This window comes from Tiliqua scincoides, chromosome 7, assembly GCF_035046505.1.
Source record: "Tiliqua scincoides isolate rTilSci1 chromosome 7, rTilSci1.hap2, whole genome shotgun sequence".
NCBI classification, from domain to species: Eukaryota; Metazoa; Chordata; class Lepidosauria; order Squamata; family Scincidae; genus Tiliqua; species Tiliqua scincoides.
The window spans coordinates 57,387,885-57,407,957 of NC_089827.1; the positions used below are offsets into that span (position 1 = coordinate 57,387,885).

The 20,073-nt window shown below is 44.1% G+C and overlaps 1 protein-coding gene across 1 annotated transcript in view; it reads left to right on the top strand.

Annotated features, from left to right (window-relative positions):
* CACNA1I (calcium voltage-gated channel subunit alpha1 I) overlaps positions 1 to 20,073 on the top strand; it is a 301,200-nt gene that overhangs the window by 246,986 nt on the left and 34,141 nt on the right. Inside the window, exons 23-26 of the mRNA XM_066634415.1 lie at positions 5,791 to 5,880; positions 14,361 to 14,553; positions 15,761 to 15,912; positions 18,910 to 19,019. Of these exons, the coding sequence (XP_066490512.1) occupies positions 5,791 to 5,880; positions 14,361 to 14,553; positions 15,761 to 15,912; positions 18,910 to 19,019 (545 nt within the window). The remainder of the gene's footprint in view (positions 1 to 5,790; positions 5,881 to 14,360; positions 14,554 to 15,760; positions 15,913 to 18,909; positions 19,020 to 20,073) is intronic.

A 20,073-nucleotide genomic window follows, 5' to 3' on the forward strand; every position in this document is an offset into this window, starting at 1 on the left:
GCTTACTCGGGTAGCATATTCTTGGAGCTTACTCCCTAAAGACTTACTCCACCAACCCCCCCCCCCATGGGCCCAATCAATCCAACTTCCCAGGAGGCCTCTGTGATTGCCTCTCCACCACAGGATGCAGTGCACACCCTATTGGCACAGCTGCACTGATACTGGAAAACTGGATAGGATTGGGCCATATATCTACATTCAGGCACCTATTGATGTCAGTTTTCTTCAGGAGAGCAGTTGATGAGGAGTTGTTGCTCTCCTTTTCACTTTTTAAAATGCTTTTATTGTTTTTATAATTATTTCTGTTCCAGTTTTAACATTGGTAGCCATCTTTGAGAATGATATAATACTTGGTACATTTTTTAATCACATTTTCTGAGTATGCAAAGCAGTTTACATCTTATCCTGATGCACTGGCCTACATAGTGGGATCAGCAGGGGCAAGTGACTCTGGGTGGAATGTTTACAGAGTCAGCAGCGCCATCCGCCGCCCCTCCTCACCAGCCTTGGGGAAAAACCAAAAGCAAGTAGTTGTGTGCTACTTGAAGCAGCCACCTGCTTTCCCCCCCCCCCTTTTTTCAAAGTGAAAAAAGTGTGCAGTGCACTTTGGAAAAAAGTGGGTGGCCATTCAAAGCAGGATGCTGCCGTTTGTGTTTTTGCTTTATTTTCAAAGCAAAAGAAGCAAGTGACACTCTGAGCACTGCCTGCTTCTTTCACTTTGGAAATAAAGTGAAAAAGTGTGTGGTGCCGGAAGTAATTGTGGTGATGTCGTCACGTCACCGCAGTTGTGGACAGCATTTGGTTTCTGGCTCCCGGGCAACGGAAGAGCCAGGAATGTCAGTGTCTTGATGTTGTCCTTTGCAACAACTGTGTAAGGTAAGTATTATTGCAGTTGGATTGCTGAGACTGAGCAGGAGTGACTTGCCCAAGGTCACCTTGTCAGTTCATGACAGAGGTGAGAGTCAAACTAGGGAAGTCTTGATCTGAAGCTCAGTCTGTTCTCCTGTATGCTACGCCAGCTCTCATACATGTCTAGAAAGGCATTTTAAAAATACATGATTAACAGCCCAATCCTACCTAAACACCGCATGGTGACACAGCAGTGCCGGTGTGGTTTCTGCTACATACTGCAGGGGATTTTCAACTGCTGGAGGTCTCCTCAGGGTCAGGGACATGTGTGCCCTTGCCCCAGAATAAACCCTAGCAATTGCTAGAGGGCAACATGGACTTGCACCAGCTCTGTCACTGGCTCAAGTCCATGTTGTTCCAAGCAGGCAGATCAAGCCCAGGAAAGGGCTCAGGGTTCAATATGTGCTGCCGCTGCCAATCCTACCCCCTCCCATGGCCGATCCACTTAGCCCATCTCCTCCCCAATCTGCCCACCCCACCCCATGCCACCTCCTCCCTGCCAGCCCCTCTACCCTGTTCCACCCCCTGTGCCAGGCATATCTGCTCTGGCAGGCCTCCCAACATCTGCTGGCATGTGTGGGAAAACTCTAGTCTTCCAGCTGGAACACCAGCAGCCTGTACTGCCTCAAAGCGCTTTACAACTACTTTATGGCAGCCGGTGTCAACTGAATGCGCGTTCCATTGGCACTACACAGGGTTAGGTTTGGGCTGTAAATAATATACATTATTGAGGAGGATAATCAGAATAACAAAGGGCTTGATCTAGCCAATGCCAAGTCATTTTAACTTTTAAGACTCATTAGTTTCAACAGCCGGAGGGGAAGCCATTAGTCAATAGCAGTAAGAACATCAGAAAATCTTATGGTACTTTAACAATGAATAAATGTATTGTAGCACACGCTTTTATGGACTATAGTTCACTTCATCAGCTGGAGAAAGTTGAACATGAACTTTACATCCAATTAAATTTAATTGGAGAGTTAAATGAGTTCAGCTTTGGGTCGAATCATGCCCAGAGATTTTAGAACACATGAGCAAGGCCCAGCCATCCATGAGGCCAACTGCGGCTGTCACCTCAGGCCCCAGATAGGCAGAGGGTCCCCACCTCTATCCTCACACTAACCTTCATTGCACCTCCTCCTCCTCCCTGAACTGAAAAAGGAAGAAGGGGGCAGAGCAGAAGAGGAAGCCTGGGAGAGGGAAGTGTGCTGTAGTCCAAGTCTTCCCCCCCACACACACACACACGCACATTTCTTCTTCCGCTTCATTTCCTCTTCCTTTTTCTGTGCAGAGGGTGGAAGGAACAGAGGCTGGCACATCACCAGGTATTGGAGGGCAGCATTTATCATGCTGTCTCAGGTGCTAGGAGGTCTGGGCTAGCCCTGCCCAGGACATACACATAAGGATAAAGAACTACATGTATTTAGTTTAGGGTTACTTTAAATCTTATTCTCACCATCTGGCACTTGGAGATTGTTACCCAGCCCTTTTGTGTGGCAGTGCTCCATGAAGTAGAGTTTGTAATGAGACCTCAGACCTTCAGAAATTCCAGTCCCTAACAATACAAGGTTTCAAAGCAGTGTTTCTCAACATTTGTCCTGCACTGTACTACTTCACGTGGTCCACCTATTTGAAGTACCACGAGAAGTAACTGACAACGACATCATCATCACTTACTACTGGGTTGGAAGACCAAATACTATGTGACAAACACCAGTAAGAGGCTCAGGGTAGATGGGGGGGGGGGTTTCTTCAACCACAGAAAAGCATGCTTTGGAGCTCTGCCCACTGAGCCTAGCCTCCTACCTCTGTTTGTTGTGTTGTGTTCCTGGTCTTGCTGCAAGCGTCAGGGGTCCAGGGGTCGTGTGAGTACCACCAGATACCACCTCAAGTACCACTGGTGGTACCCATACCACTGGTTGAGAAACTCTGCTTGAAAAATTAAATCTGGCATTTTGAATTGGCAGCTGTTAAGGAAGTTGCATGCTTCTGGTTGGTAACTGGCTCTGGGCAGCAGTCTGAATGCTGTATTTTGCATCAGCTGAAGTTTATAGACACCTTTCAAAAGGCAGCTCCACATAAAATGCATTGTAGTTATGCAAGCATGATGTATCTAAGGGACAGGTTATCATGGTCAGATCTATCCTTTCTGGGAATCAATGCAGCTGGTAAAAACCTTCCCTGGCCAAGGCCGTCACCTGAGCAACCAAGTTCAGAACTGTCCAGGCACGCCCCCAGTTTGCAAACCTGAGTTTTCAAAGGTGGTACTACTCCATCTATCCCACACTGAAGTTCTGTTTCTAGAGGTGTTTGAAAATTATTTATTTTAAGCCCATTGTGTTCAGTAAAACTTAGGCTGTAATCCTGTTTTATTCACAGGAAACAAACACCTCTACCTATTTCCAGATCAACAATATTAATGACCAGGAACACCTTTGTCTTATCTGGATTAAGATTTGTTTGTGGCCATCAGTCCATCACCAACCTTGGCCACCAGAATTTTGACAGCCTCCCCTAAACCTGCTGGAAAGGAGAGATAGGGTTGGGTGTCATCCACTTGCTAATAAGATTGTATTCCAAATCCCCAGATAATCTCTCTGGGGTTATTTCACATAAATATTCACAGAATGGAGGACAAGGTAGAACAGTGTGAGACCCCTTAGGCCAAAGTGTTGAACTGGAGTTCCCCAGCAACATCTTCTGGAAATCCTCAAACCCTGTTCTGGCCAGTCTGTCTAGAACAGGGTTTGGTAAACATTTTGGCAGAAGGGCCACATCATCTCTCTCTCACACACACTGTATCTGGGGCCTGAAAAAAAAGAACTAATTTGCATTTCAGATTATTAACAGTATTTATTAACAGTATTATGGAATAATTTGCATAAACGAATACATTAGAGACATAACTTATATGAATGAATGAATTTTACTGAGCTTATTTATAATATACATGAGAACTACAATACAGGCATGTAGAACCGCATGAGAACTATGAACTGATTGCCACACACCCCTTGCACAGTGAAAACATAGAGACAAAACCAGAAGCTCATGGAGACATAAGTCGTTCAGAGGCAAGGGGGTAGGGGTTAAAATAATGCCCAGGGAAAAGCAGAAAACACAGGAAGACTATAAAAGGCCTTGCTCTAACTCGGCCCGCAGCCTGTGTCTGGTGGTTGTGACTAGCAGTCACAGGCCAGCATGGGCTCCAACAATTTCTGACGTTCCAGAGGCTCACTGAAGACTTGGGGCTCCCTGCAGGCCAGATTGGGGGTCCCCAAGGGCTGCAAATGGCCTACGGGTTGGAGTTTACCCACCCCTGGTCTAGAACAGCGGTGTCCAAACTTTTTGGCAGGAGGGCCACATCATCTCTCTGACACTGTGTCGGGGGCCGGAAAAAAAAGAGTTAATTTACTTTCAAATTTCAAATTTGAATAAATTGACTTTAGGGATGGAACTTATGAATGAATGAAAGTCTTGCAATAGCTCATGGTCTATAAAAGGCCTTGCGCAAAGCAAGGCTGGCCTTTTCTTTGCTGCTACTGCTGTATCACAGATGTGAAACAGCAAGCAGTGGGAGCCCTCATCCAACAGCTCATAGGAGAGGTCGAACAGTTGGCCATCACGCTGAAAGCAGTTGCATCAGGCCAGCGCGGGCTTCAGCAAGTCTCTGGAGGGCCAGAGCTCATTGGAGGCTGGGGGCTCTCAGAGGGCCAGATTGGGAATCCTCTAGGGCTGCAAGTGGCCCCAGGGCTGGGGTTTGGGCACCCCTGGTCTAGAAGGATGCAGTGATCAGTGGTACCAAAGACACCAAAAGAACTGATGGGAAATGAAAATGGTTTCTTAGGGAAACTGTTGAATCTCAGTCTCACCGGGCTTTTAAAAGAACAGTTGGGTAGGATGCTTTAAATTTCCAGTTAAATTATTCTGATTCCCCTGTTTGCATCCACTTTAAAATCAATAGGAGCGCACCTTCTCATTGGTTTGTTTTCTTACCCATTCTATCCATTATTCTCTTCCCACAGTTGATGGAGAGAAGCCTTTTAAAGCCGCTTGAATCCCCTTCAGTGGATCAGCTTTTGTGCTGAGTGGGACATGGGGAAGTGAGAGTTGGCATGTACATTTTCAGAGGAAGTAATCAGGGAGATAGCTTTTTCTTTTTTTACCCATCAGGTGTGTGTCATAGTTCTAATATTTTTTTTTATCAAGTTCCCTTTTTTGCATTCCTTTGAATGTGATGGATTTGTGACATTTTAGCAAACCAAGAGATAGTGTGGATTGTAATGTTTTCTAACTCAGTTGGTGATTCTCTAGGGCAGTGTTTCTCAGAGGACAGCCAGGTAGCAGCTCCTCCTTTTGTCTCTCTTTCTCTCATTCACAGGCATGTTCTTTTCCCTTTTCCCTAATTTCTTCCTGGGCCAAACTAAATGTTGTGTTTATTTGCTTAATTGGCCCTGCAGCTTGTGTTCTCTTTTTGCTTAAACAGGAGGGGCCTGATTCAGATGGGGAGGGTGACTGCTCTTTCCCCTGGGAGAGAAGCTCCCTTGGTGCCAATGGAAATTTTTTTCCTGAAGCTGGGAGCTGCCGTGGGGGCTGGCATAAACTGGGTCCATGGTGGGAGCAAAAGGTTGAAGCCTCCCCCCCCCCCACCATGCTTTGGTCCTGGTCTCAATCACACTCTGTTCCTGCAGCAAGTAACGACAAATCTGTAAAGGCCATTAATGAATGTAACATGTAGTTTGGGCCAGAGCAAGGTGGATGATGAGGAAGGAGATGCTTTCTCTAATTTGTTTTTCATGTGTCCTTATCACATTTAAATTTTGAACCTGTGAAAAATCCACCAGAAATGTTTCTTGGCTGACCAGTGTTCATTCATTGCAGGCTTTGATGTCACTTTTTGTGCTGGCTTCCAAAGATGGCTGGGTCAACATTATGTACAATGGACTGGATGCGGTGGCTGTGGACCAGCAGGTAGAGGAGCTTCATCTTTAGAAATGGATCATTCATGCTGCTTTGAACTGGGTTGCAAAGGGTCTAACAAGAAGTCACTTTAAACCCAAGCTTTACAAATGTGTGGTGGTTTTTTTAACATGTTGAATAGCAGCTGAATCCCCCCCCCCCCCATTATTCATCAATGGCAGGGGAAAAGGGCTTTCACCCTACTTCCACCCCACCGCCATTGATCCTGGTCTAGATCAAGAGTCCCTGCAGTTGCCATTTACCAAGGAATGCATTTTCCATTGGGAGCCCCCCCCCCTTTGCAAATAGCAGCCATGCAGGATCTGAGCCGGTTCAGGACCACAGCAGTGGGGGTAAGTGCAACCATTCCCTCCCCTGGTCATGACCCCAATCTGTGGGGAAACCAATCACCAATCCAGCTACCATTAATCATTCAAAACCCAGCACGTGGTGTGTCGTTTCACTTTAAGTCAGCTGTATAAGCCATTTTAAATATCTCCCAATAGCTTTGTTAAGCACTTTCCCAAGCAGTAAGATGTTCCACCAGTAGTGCCACATGGTTTAGTTCAATTCTGGATGCCTCGCTGGAGACTGACTCGTAGTGTTATTTTCTGATTTCTTTGAGGGGGAGGGTATATATTTATTTACAAAAGAGTGACATTGAACATGGGAGAGCAGAAGACCACCCAGGCAAATGATGCGAGTCATCCTCTTGCTCCCTTATGTGTGGAACTGCCTCTTCGAAAGATGGAGCCACCTAAATCCCTTCCTTGAAGGCCCTCCTCAAATCCACCTTTTCCAAGTGGGCTCGGATTTACCCTCTTCGTCCTCATTCCCATCTGTAACCAAGCTTTAAGTACGTGTGGAGTTCTTCTCTCCTTCCCCTTGTCTCTTCTTCCCTCTATCTGGCATTTCCCCGTAGTCTGTTTGAGACTGCAGTCTCATTGGGCTCAGGGACCTGTCGGTGTCTTCTGTGACGTACCAGGTGCACTGGGGATGCAGTATATATAAACAAACAAGAAAAAAGCATCAGTTGTTGCCACCACCAAGCAAGCAAAATAACTCTCCATTGATTCTCCACCCCATCCCCTCAGAGCTCCCAGGGCACCTTCTTCTAGTCAGCTACAAAACTGAGACCTGGCTGCATTGCATCCTGCTGTGTGTACACACACACAGAGAGAAAGCAGAACATTGCACTCAGCTCTGATCTGGCAGTTAACTGTATCCTAGTTGGTAGTAGTTCCCTGAAGAAACATCCTCCAACACCATTAGGGTCCACTGAGGAGATATCAACTGATCATCACTAACCAACAACAAGCAATCAGCATACAAAAGGTCACTTAGCAGTAGTTACATATTTTTAATACTTCTAAACAGTACATACATTTCAGGCCTTTCCTATCGTCTGCATTTTGCTTTCACTTTTCTAATTTGCTGTGAAAGCAATTATCATCATTTCTGTGCAAAAGCTGAGCATCTTTCAGCTATCTCATATGGATAAAATGGTTTTAGTGCTCCCGTGTTTGCTCCTTTTGCAAAAACTTCTACGCTTTCTTCTTTTGTATCCCATAATAGCTTTGCAGTAGCAGCAGGTGTCCTTTGGGGCAGGAAGCTCAGCTCTTCTGATTTATAACGACTTGCTGCCGTTTCCCCTATAAAAAGGGTGTTTTTTTTTCCATTGCTGGTTGTTAAAACCTGCTGCTGTTCATGTTGACTTTAATAATGCAGGGTGCTTTCTCTACTGCAAATGGCAGTTGCACAGGACCAAACAGTGTTGATGGAATATTGCGTCCACCCTGTGATCTCTCTGTGTTCTCATGCATAAAGCAGAGAGGGTTTTTTTGCCCCCAGCAAGTATTGTCAATCCTTTGGAGAGAACCATTTCCCATTCAACTTCACTTAATATTCTTGCTTCACTTGCACATGTGAGCAAACAGAAAATTTACCTGCATGGGAATATGTAAAGATGCTGGTTAGATCCTTATGAATGTTACTTTTAAGCACACTGTTAGGCTTTTAGCAGGCAGATCATGTTTTAGCTGTGGTTTTAGTGGTTGTTGCCTAATTGCTGTTTGATTGTTTCATATCCTTGTTTTAATCTATTGATGTTAGCTGTCTTGTGAAGATTTAGTCCTGAAAGGCAGGGCAGAATTTTAAAAAATAACTATATTGTCAACAGGCTATATGAAGGCATACAATGAATATGAAATATCAGGGCTGCAATCTCATGCATGCTTTCTTGGGAGTAAGCCCCACTGAATATTGTGGGGCTTACTTGGAAGTAAACATGCATAGGATTACACAGCACAAGTTTGACTAAAGAGATATTTCTGTGTGTGTTTAAGGCTTTCCATCCTTTCAGACTGCTATGTTTGATCCAACCAATGCATAGTTGTTTTCTCAGCTGTTGTGAGGGATTAGATGTGGTTTGTCAAGGCAGTGCTTCTGCTGTGGGGTGTTTTCTCAGTGGTCAAATATGCAGATTTTATATGTGGGAAAGTGCATTGCCTGTCCAGCTCAGTATGTTCATTCTGATTGACCTGTGAAGTGTGGCTGCAGAAATGTTGTGGGCACCTATTGTACAGTACCTGTGACATGATGCCCTCCTTTCTACTATCTGTGCTGTTTTGTTTCATTGAGTTTTTGTTACTGTTGCTTTAGGTTAGTTCTAACAGAGCTCTGCACTGCACTGTTATAACTATCTATACCTTCCCATCTCCTGTTGTTGGTTAACTATGACAGGGGGGAGGTATGGCTGTGATACTGAGTGTGCTTTTTAAACACATGTAATCATGTGCACACAGGGGAAAACCACTCTTTGTGCAGGGAACCTGTGTAGTGGTCAATGGTACAACTAAGCAGTTTGGTTGGAAAAGGACAAGGAAGGTGAGGATGAAACATGCAACAAAAAGGATTTATTATGGTGACTTAACAGAATAAAAAAGGGGGAATGAAAAATGTCTATCTGAACTTGCCCACTGACTCATTGCGGTTAAACAAGGGGAAAACTATTTTTGACCATTTGTGCACAAGTGGACTCTTTGAGTATGCAGTGTTTTTTTTTGGGGGGGGGGGGAGAAAGAAAAGCGCAGTTCTTAGGAGGAAAGGGGGGTATGTAGCAGCATAAGTGACAGGAGAAAAGGGATTTAGAGGGACTGGGTGAGTTTCCCAGAAAGAGCTGGAGTTAAGAAAATGAGGGTTTTAAGGTGCAGGAAAGGAAGAAACAGGGTGGAGAAGGGAGAGATTAGTGGAATTGGTAGGGAGAAGAGTGCCCACAGTTTGACCATGGCAAAAAGCTGTGGTTGAGGTGCAGCTGTCTGTAGCCTGAACCAGCGTCTGTCAATGTGACTGCACCTGAGAGAGACTATGAAACATGGAGAGTCATTGTTGGTTAATGGCGAAGCTGTGCCAATGGTCAGAGTTTCCATTCCATGTCTCTTGACTTGAGTGTGATGCATTGCAAGGATAACAAGGCAAGAGAGCCAAGAGCAAGCAAACCTCCTGAATAAGTGGGGTCTCACGGTGAAAGAGGGCTATGAGGCAAGCCCTAAGACCAGGGTGTCAAAAATAAGGCCTGTGGGCCAGATGCCCCCCCCAGAAGCTCTTTATCTCCCCCCCCCGGTTATAATTGGGATCTCCCAGAGCCAGCCTTTTAGCAGCGCCACTGCTGCCAAGGCACCACTTCACAAAGCACTTCTCAGCTGCTGAGCTGGAAAGTGACACCTCAGCAGAAGTAGCACTGAAAGGCAGTCCATGGGTTAACTGGGTTCTCTCATATCTTGGAAATATGATCAATTTTTGCTTATTTTCTCTTCCGTCACTTATTTATTTATTTTTATTTATTTTTCACATTTTTATACCGCCCTTCCTCCAAAGAGCTCAGGGCGGTTTACACAAATGCTCCTCCCCTCTTTCTTGTCCTCACAGCAACCCTGTGAGGTAGGTGAGGCTGAGAGAAAGTGACTGGCCCAAGGTCACCCAGGAAGCTTTGTGGCTGAGGGGGATTTGAACCTGGATCATCCAGGTCTAAGTCCGCCTCCCAAATCACTACACCACCCTGCAGCTGATGAGTTCGTACTTGAGAACAAAGTGCTTATTTCAGGCCATAATCTGCTTAATGATGTCACTTCCTGCCCTCAGCAGGTGTCATGAACACTATTCGGCCTGCTATATGAAACGAGTTTGACACCTCTGCCCTAAGAATTCAAGGAGAAGAGCAGCACAAGATAGCCAAAGCTGCTTTCTCAGGGGGAAGAAATGCATTGAGAGGAGGTCCACAAAGGTTCGCTGAACAGCCCGCTCTGGCTAGTGCCTTTGGTTGTGCTTGGGGAGACGGATGAAGAGAAATGGTGGAAAGGAAAGGGGGTGGGGTGTTATCTATCCTGGGTGCCAGCTGGCACTGTGGTCCTTGGATGGCAGCTGGAATACGCGTGGCTTATTGAAGCACCTGCAGATTAATGTTCCATGAGCCAATAGCAAAGCAAGATGAAGGAAGACGAGGAACCAGAAAACAAAGAATGAAGAACCAGAGAACGAACAACACAAGGCTCTAGCGCCTATGGTTTTCATAGACTTTTCAGCCATAGAATTGAATGGGATCCTTTGTGGGTTCTGAGTTTAGACTGAGTTTAGCCGTGGAGTTGGTGATGACCATTAGAGTTTGGGGATCCTTGTTTTGTTTTGCTAAACTTGTTTTTCCCAAATTCAGGGACCCTAATGAGGTGGTTGTGGTCCCAAGGCACAAGCCTACTATTCCAGCAGAATATCTGAATTTTGAAACAAGCTCCATTTGAATTTTGGAGAGGGGGTGGGGGGCGGGGCTGATTACCAAATGTATAAAAATATGGCCTTCTTGACTTGTCGATCTGAGGCCCTCAGTCCAGGAGTCATATTAGTGGCCTGATCCATGCTTCCCAGACTGCCACTTAGCACTAAAGTACACATGTATACATGTTGGTTTCCTTCACGTCTTGAAATTAAAAGGAATTAAAAGATTGACCAGGTAATTGCTGTTCCCATCTTTTCCCCATCTAGCATATATGACAAGGTTTTATGTTGCTTGTGGGGATTTGGTGGTACTGCAAATATAATGTAGGGTTGTTGTTGTTTGTTTATTTTTAATTACTTGGAAGTCCCTTAAAGCTCTCCAAATCTTTAGTTTTATTTTTCATGTAAGTTTTCTGTTTGGCACGTTAGACATCAATTTTACCCTCCAGAGCCTGAAAATTCTTTCTCCCCAAGATGCTGTAGTGCTTGTACTAATTTCTGATATTTAACAGTCCTTTTGCTTGATAATGGTGATTGAATATTAATTCTTTGTGTGGATACTGCTAAGTGAGTTCTTTAGAAAATTATTGTAATTATCCTTCACTTCCCTGATATTGTAATTATTCCTTTATTCTAGCTAGCAAAAGTACTACTCCTAGCTACTTCAGTACTAGTGCCACCCTACACTCACATCCTGCATGCACTTTCTCTCACTCACACACACATATCGCATCCTGGTCAGATATATGTGTCCCCTCTACCATGAGTAGGCTCAGACAGACACCTGGTTCCTCTGTTTTTACTGAAAAGAGAGTTCTCACAATTGCAAACAAATTACTCCATTTTAGAGCTGGAGTAAGATCACCAGGTGAAACATCCCAATAGACCTTAGAGCTGCAATTTTCAATCATTTTCATCTCATGGCACACTGACAAGGCACCAACATTGTCAAGACACACCATCAGTTTTTGTTTTTTTTACAATTGTCAATGCAGCCAGTGGGGGGCGGGCTCACATTCATGGCCCTGCAAACAAATGACTGTTCCACTGCACACTTATGGACCATTTGCAGCACACCAATGGGAACACAATGGGAACACAATGGGAATGCAGCACTGCAATGGGAACACAAATGTTCCCTTACCTTAAGGAGGCCTCTAGGACTTCTCCCTCCCCACTCTAGGATACAGCCCATGCCTTGTTGACATGGCTGCTGGAAAGTTGGATAGCATTGGGCCCTTAGTCCACTCAATGAACCAGGAACTTTCAGGCTTAGGGTTCATACTTCTGCTACTGCTATGATGATGAGCATTTTTATACCACTTTTCAACGAAACGTTGAACAGTTCTCATTAGATTATTATTAACAGTATTTATTAGATTAGATTAATTAGTGGAAAAATAGATTCCACTAGTTCTTGAATTGGTCTTGTAATAATTCATGATAAAGTGAGGAATAGGTTAGTGTTCCTGATAAAATTTACACATCAGTATTGCCTAACCTAGTAGCTGGAAAGAAGTGAGATGAATATAGTCAAAAGTCTGCCACCTTCAAAGACTCTTTCTACTGAACCATCATTATGACTCCCCAGGTCCTCTCAGGTCCTCTCCTGAGGGTCCTCTCAACCAGGTTGAGCACTAGCTGAGAGCCCACACCCATCAGAGCCCAAATGGCCAACTTGCCCCAGAATCTTTAGTATTAGTGGCAATAGTAGCACCTAGTATACCATCAAAGGGGGGGGAGTGCCATGGGGATCCCAGTGCAGGATGTTGCCTTAGGGCTCCCAGCAATCTGGCATTGACATCATAAGTGTCTGAGAAGCAATGGGGATGATATTTCTTTTCTTTTTTTATTTTCCAAAAACAAAAATAAACTAACACACACAACATATAACACAAAAAACACAACAAACTTCACTACACAAAAAAAGAGGTGCAGGAAATCATATATTATCATATATCCCTAAAACTAATAAATCATTACATATCTTAATCAGTTTCCTCTTCTAAATTTACCTCTTAATATCATTTTTCTTTCATCATTCATATCATATCATAGTATATATGTAATACAATCATCTGCTGTTGGCATCCTTCAGTCTCGGAAGACTATGGTGTCACGCTCTGAATGGTGGTTCTGGAACAGAGTGTCCTCTCCAGTGCACGAAGCCTGGGTAAAGTAGGTATGGAGGATAGGCTGTTACGCATGCAGCAAATCCCCCCTCTCCACGTCACTGAAATGGTCCAATGGAAAGGCAGAGGCCAATACAGTTGGTTCCAGCGGTGTCGCAGGAGTTGCCAGAACGTGACTGTGTTCAGCCATGAACTGCCTCAGGGACTCTGGCTCCGGAATTTGCCTCGAGGTTGACTCCTGAAGCCTTTTCCATAACTGGATGTAGCCACAAGGCAGTGGAGGTTTGGGATCAGAGTTTTCCTTCTCTCAAATGAGCTGCCTTCCCAGGCTGACGAGTCCCATCTACCCGGTGGCTGTTTAGTCGCCTCTTATGACAAGTACAGCCAAACTGAGGACCTATTCTTATCCCCAGCCCCCAGGGGATACACTCATCTAAAAGCTTTTAATTGCTGACAGGCTGGCTGGCTTTCTTTCTCTTTTTTCTCTTTTATATTAGAATCCACGGGGCTTGTTTTAGATTTTTTAATTATGTGCACCTATTTTAATTATTGTTTTTAATTGCTATTTTTGTATTTTTAATTGTTGTAAGCCGCCTTGTGTGCCCATGGGGCAAAAAGGCAGGATATAAATTAATAAATTAATAAATAATAATAATAAATGCCTGATCATATATTTCTAAAACTTCATTTTCAACCAAACATAAAATAATTTCCATTGCTCAATTTGTGTCGGTTTTCGTTGTTGATCCAAATTTTCTGGGGGATGATATGGGAGAACAAGACATTTCACAGGTCTCTATTTGTCAAGCCAGTCATACGTTCTTATTGTCATCCTTCTTTTCTAAAATATCTGATTTCCAACAAACCCATCATCTTGGTTTTCCCCTCCTCGCAAACCTATTTATAGTATCCTGACACTATTTTGAAATATTTATTTAATGAACAAATTATATTTAAAACTATTTCATACATAGTCCAAATTTAAAGTACAATAGTTTAAACAATAACAGAACAGTGTTTAGGGCTCTTCAGTCTAGAAAAAGGTCGCCTGAGGGAGGACATGATTCAGACATAAAAATTATGCATGGGATGGATAGAGTAGATGGTGCGATGTTCTTTTCCCTCTCACACACCAAAACCAGGAAGCATCCCTTAAAATTGAGTGTTGGGAGGGTTAGCACAGATTTAAAAAAAAATTCTTTACCCAGCGTGTAATCAGTCTGTGGAACTCCTTGCCAAAGTAAGTGGTGATGGCATCTTGCCTAGATGACTTTAAGAGGGGATTGGACAAATGTCTGGAGGAAAAGTCCATCACAGGTTACAAGCCGTGATGGGTATGTGCAACCTCCTGATCTTAAAAGTAGGCTACCTTGGAATGCTAGATGCAAGGGAGGGCACCAGGATGCATGTCTCTTGTTGTCTTGTGTGCTCCCGGAGGGATTTGCTGGGCTACTGCGACACAGGAAGGTGGACTAGATGGGCCTGATCCAGTGGGGCTCTTCTCATATTCTTAACTGTTGGGAGGGGAGATGAGAACAAGAAAAGTTTATAAAGCGAAAATCATTTTTTGATTCTTCTTTTTCTTAATTTCAGCCAGTCACCAACAATAACCCCTGGATGCTCCTTTACTTCATTTCTTTCTTGCTCATCGTCAGTTTCTTCGTGCTCAACATGTTTGTAGGGGTGGTGGTAGAAAACTTCCACAAATGCCGGCAACACCAGGAAGCAGAGGAAGCCCGTCGGCGAGAGGAGAAACGCCTGAGGCGCCTGGAGAAGAAGCGTCGGAGTAAGAAACAACCTAAGTGTTTAGTTGGTTCGTAGGCTGAGGTTTTCTGAAAAAAACTTTCTCCTCTTCTTTTTTTAAAACAAAAAATGACCAATATATAAATGTGCATGTGGGTGTAAAAACTCTCCAAGCCACTGGCCTCTTGGGAAAATGTCGTTGAGGTGCTGCCAAACACTTTATTCATCTTGTCCTTCCTCTATCTCCAAGCCAGTTGATAACACAAGGGAACACCAGGGCAGGGGTTAGGCCCAACACGATGATGGGAAGACATTGACAAAGTACTCATTTTCTACAAATGCCGTCTTGTCTCTGCGGCCTCACTCAATGCTGAAGAGCATTTGGGTGGTTTTTCCTAAGGATGTACCTCCCCACCCAGTACCTTCAGAGACCCTCTCTAACTAACTATAGCATCAGCTGTGTTCTTGGGAAAAATGGGACTTCTGGCATTAACTGCCTTCAAGGAAATGAACTGCCCAAAAAAGAAGAAGAAAAATGTATGTGTGTGTATGTATTCTGCTGAGCCTACCCGTTCCTGTAATGGTTTCGCACCCTGTGTTCCAAACCAACCTTGGAACTAAGAGAATGTCTGTGGTATGGCCCGCATTTGTGTTGTCTGTCTTTGTAATTTGATGATGAGATAAATCCCCCAAATGCATCTAGGACCTTAATTAGCCCATCTTCCACTCACCAATTCCTTCCTCTCATCATCTCCTTAAACCCTTCCGAATGCACTTCCTGCCTGAAATCCTGGGGCTCCTTTATCTTTTCCCTCTTTCAGATTCTCCTCTTTTGGAATTGCTTGCTCCCTACTATCACTTGTAAGCTTAATTTGTTGGGGCATGAAATGCTGGTTTAGTATCATTTCCACAAACACGGGACTAACAGATTCTTTCTGTCACTCTCACCCTCTCCTGTCCTGTCCTCTCCTCTCCTTAAATTCCCTTCACTCACTCATTCACCCTCATTTTGGTGTTCTTCCCATTCTCTGCTTTTCTTTTTGGTGTGCCCTCTTCCACATTGTGAGTGTTTTCCTTTCTATTTCGTTTCTCATGGTCTCTCTGCCTTTCTTTTGTTTCAAATATTCTCATACCTTTCTTCCCATCATTTGTTCTCTCCATCTTCTTTTCTCCATTCCTCTCTAACCTTCCCCCTGTCCCTTCTCTATCCTTCTCTGGAACGTTTCCCCCCCCCCACACCCTCATTGAAGAAGCGCAGCGCTTGCCGTATTATGCCACTTACTGCTCTGTCCGCCTCCTCATCCATTCGGTCTGCACCAGCCACTACTTGGACATCTTCATCACCTTCATCATTTGCCTCAACGTGGTCACCATGTCCCTGGAGCACTACAACCAACCAATGGTGAGTGAGTTCAAGAGACTCAATCCTGCCTTTATCCCTTCCGTCCTCTCCCTTGCTCCCCTTCTCCATAAAAATAACTTCTGGTACAAACAAAATTAGAGAAACAAAACTTGGCAGACATTAGAAGATAAGTCAAAATAGAAGGCTTTTCCAGCCTGAGTGGCAGAGAAGGTCAGGTGCAAGCCAAAGGAAAAGCACCTCATCTGCCTGACCACAGACTGACCACTATCTTGTTTTCTGCTTTACACTCTTTATACAAGACAAATTTATCTCAGTAGGAGCCTTGTCTGTTATGATATCGTTTTGCTAGGGCGAGCCATACAATCTTTTATTCTGACAGTTAAGAGGTGGTGGAAATTGCTGTGCAGTATCTCCCCTGAATTGACCTAGCCAGCAGGATGATTATGGTACATCAGTGCAAACTAGTTGATGGTCCTTTTAAAAAAAGAAAAGTCCATTACTATTTTCTTCTCTTAAGAAATACACGGAATGCCAGCTCAGTGCATGTAGTGATTTAATGGTTTGCAGTTTGCCACAAGGTGAATGAGACTTATATTCCTCAATCTGGCATTTTTGCTAACCTTTATGCTCCCATTGAGCTAAATGCTTAAGGGATCTCATCAGGGGAAAACATGAGAGATTTGAAGTACAAACTGTCCTGAACCAAAAAGATGATGCTTTTACCTCCCACTCCCCCCCCCCCACACCCCATACTAGAGGTATGGTTCTGACAGGAATTTTAATTTGAGCTCCCTGGGGTAAAATATGTAGTATGAAATATAGAGAAGGGGTTTTTTTTCCCCCTCGTCAGGGAATCTGTCCCTTTAGCTGCTGCTTCTAAGGAGCCATTTTGGAGACAAGGATCAGAAATTGCTTGAATCACTTTCACTTTCTGTTCAAAAGAAATTTGGCCTCTACTCCTATTATTTGTTCCTCTTATTAAAGCATAGGAACTAAGCTAAACATGTTGTACTCCTGCACCCCTGTCTCCTCTTGTTTATGCTGTAAAGCTCATCATCCCATATCCCTCCTCTCTCCTTAGATACCCACCAAATATTCAACCATGGGAGGCACCTCTTTTAGCCTGCTAATATGGCACTCTCTTGACCTGTCAAGCAAGGGATAATTATACTTTTAGTCTGAGTCTTGTGTAATTGAATGCCTTTAGGTGCTCAGTAAAGAGATCCAAATGTGCCAATATAATTATCTAAACCCTCCTTGAAGAGTTGCCAAAGCTTTGTGCGCACAGCTTCACTGACTTTGAAAAAGCCTTATTAAAGTGCTACAGAAAACTCAGTTCCAGCTTCCTCCATAAAGGAAGGTGAAGACCTGTCAATAGATTGTTCTCTTCAGTGAACCCTCACTTGTTTACTGAATGATCCTATAATGCTTGATGTAAGAGGTGCTGCCTAATAATGCTTTGACCCATGTCATACCATCCACCTTCCAAAGACACACTCATTCGCCCAGTTCAGACATCAGTCTCAATTTCATATCCTGGCTTGTTTGCAAGCTCTGGTTAGAATTGACTGGGTCTGTACATACATCACAGCACATCCTGGTTTGTTCTAAACAAAGACCAGCAGCTTAAAACTTTCACCACTTGTGCATGAGGGGGCATGTGACACATGGGACCAGGATCACCCTATGGCTCCACATGACATCTGAATCAGGTCATTAACAGGGCATCTCAGTCAGAAAAGTGACTTGATAGCCTTGTGGCATGGAATGCAATGTGGCTCATGTGCAACGATGAAGTTACCATTAGGATGCATCCTTACTAGCCAATTTTTATGTAGTTTGTTCGCATATCTACTTCTCTAATAGTTTATGCAATCCACATCTAATATACCATACTTGGTATAATATACTATGTATACTTGGGACCATCCAATCCAACTTTCCAGCACCAATGCAACCACAATGCAACCCCAAGGTTGCATCTTGAAGAGGCCTCCGTGACTGCCCCCCACCACCACATGCTACTCCCACATGATACTCCCCATTGGCACAGCTGCATCAGTGCTGGAAATCTGGTTAGAATCTGGCCCTTGGTGTGTTTAGCGCCAAAAATGAATACCTCAGAAATGAGGTAGCAACCTTATAATTATCTCCCTTAGAGTGATCATTTGACCAAACATTTCACAACTCCTTCTGAACCAGCCATCATCGTGCCTCTCCTCCTCTTTCATGTTTAGCAATTAATTTAATTTACATTTTTATAATCTACTTATGCACAAATCCACCTAATCACTAGCCTTTGCAAACGGAGGCATCTTTTCAGTGTTGTTTTATGGCTTATTTTTTTCCGATGTTGTACACACCACCCTTTTAAAGAGACCGCCCTCCAGGTTTCATTCCCCACTTTTTAAGAAAATGTTTTCCATATGATAGCAAAGTTAGTGTATGTGAGAGATTCTTTCCCAATTACAAATTTGGTGCAATAATTTTTTTAAGTCACTAAACCTGCTAAAAACACCGAAAGAATAACCAGGCATGGAAAGGGGAAGCATTTGTGAACCATAAACAATGTTACAACATGCAAAGTTTTTCAGCAGGGACCCCTACAGTAGGAATGATAATGTCAAGGGAGGTACACCACCAAAGATACATCTTTCATGTCAATACTCCACTGTTTAAGAACATGGCGAGTGTGCAGGTGCACCTGCAAACAGGAGTGAATGTGGGTTATTCAGCTCTAGGGAGAATTCTGCTTTGCTCCAACCTTCACTCCTCAAAGAATACATGTACATCCTTCAGATAAAATGCTGATTGCCTCCCTCTTCACCCTTGTGCCAAGGTGTCCACTTCGTTGCTGCCACCATTGTTTTCTGAGTGCTGAGTGCATTTTCGAAGCAGGTTCACTGCTATAGTTATGTCTGTTGTGCACAACTGCAGTGTGTTTTTAGGCTGTTTTCTTCCTCCTAAATTGTAGCCAGTCGCAGAGCAACCAGGGAGCTTGATACTATTAATGTTCCCTTTTTCTTCCTTTCATAGTCTCTGGAGACTGCCCTCAAGTACTGCAACTACATGTTCACCACAGTCTTTGTTCTGGAGGCTGTTCTGAAGCTTGTGGCCTTTGGGCTCAGACGCTTCTTCAAAGACAGGTGAGCAGGAGGAATCCGGGTCATAGACTGTGGGGCACAGAAGAGAGCAGGCAGCATATTCAGAGATTTGCTTTGGCGTAGCACAACCGTCGGCTATCTGAACTGAATGAAAATCTGTGAGACACATTTCCAATATGTTTTCCAGTCGATGACATAGAACTGATGCTCACTGCTGTCAAAAAAATGAGTGATGAGATGAGGAAGCAAATCCGTTAAATGCAAAAACTACAGTATGTTGGAAATTGGCTGTAATGAGAATCCTGAATGTTAAAGAAAAGAGGAAGAAGTTCCCTGAATGTGCTGGAAGAAGCACCCAAGAACCCGTGATCACCAGGGTTTACATAGTAACAAACATAGGAAGCTGCCTTGTACTGAGTCAGACCATTGGCCTGTCTAGTTCAGTACTATTTACATGAACTGGCAGTGACTCTCCAGGGCCTCAGACAGGGATCTTTCTCAGACCTACCTGGAGATTTTGGAAATTGGGTCTAAGTTTGTCTGCATGCGAAGCATCTGCTTTGCCACTGAGCTACAGCACTCCTCCTAAGACATAATGCCTCCTATACAAACTTACTTGGGAGAACTCAGTGGTACGTACTTCTAAGTAGACAGACATAGGACTGTGCTGCAAGTTTAGCAGTTCATTCAATAGAGCTCCATAGTCACTTACCATTATCCTCTCCATCTCTCTGCCCTTATAAAGTATTTGTTTCCCTGTTCTCCTATATACCCACTTTCAAGCTCGGGTGTCCTCCCATAGGTTACCAGACTGGACACTGGCTAAGGGTCCATGCCCATCAGAGAGCTCATTTGACCAGAACAACCCCTGACCAGAACCATCTGTACCCTCTGGTAGTGGTAGCACCCAATGCATCATTAGGAGTAGACCTAGGATTCGGCTTTACCCCATGGCCTCCCACAACCCATTGGCACTGGGTAAACCACATGCCTTGCATCCCTCACCTTCTTAGGATGAAAGGCTCTTGGGAAGCTTGTCTGAGAAAGTCCACCAATAGACATGTTGCCTATCAGTGGGTTAGGTGGACCACTGGTC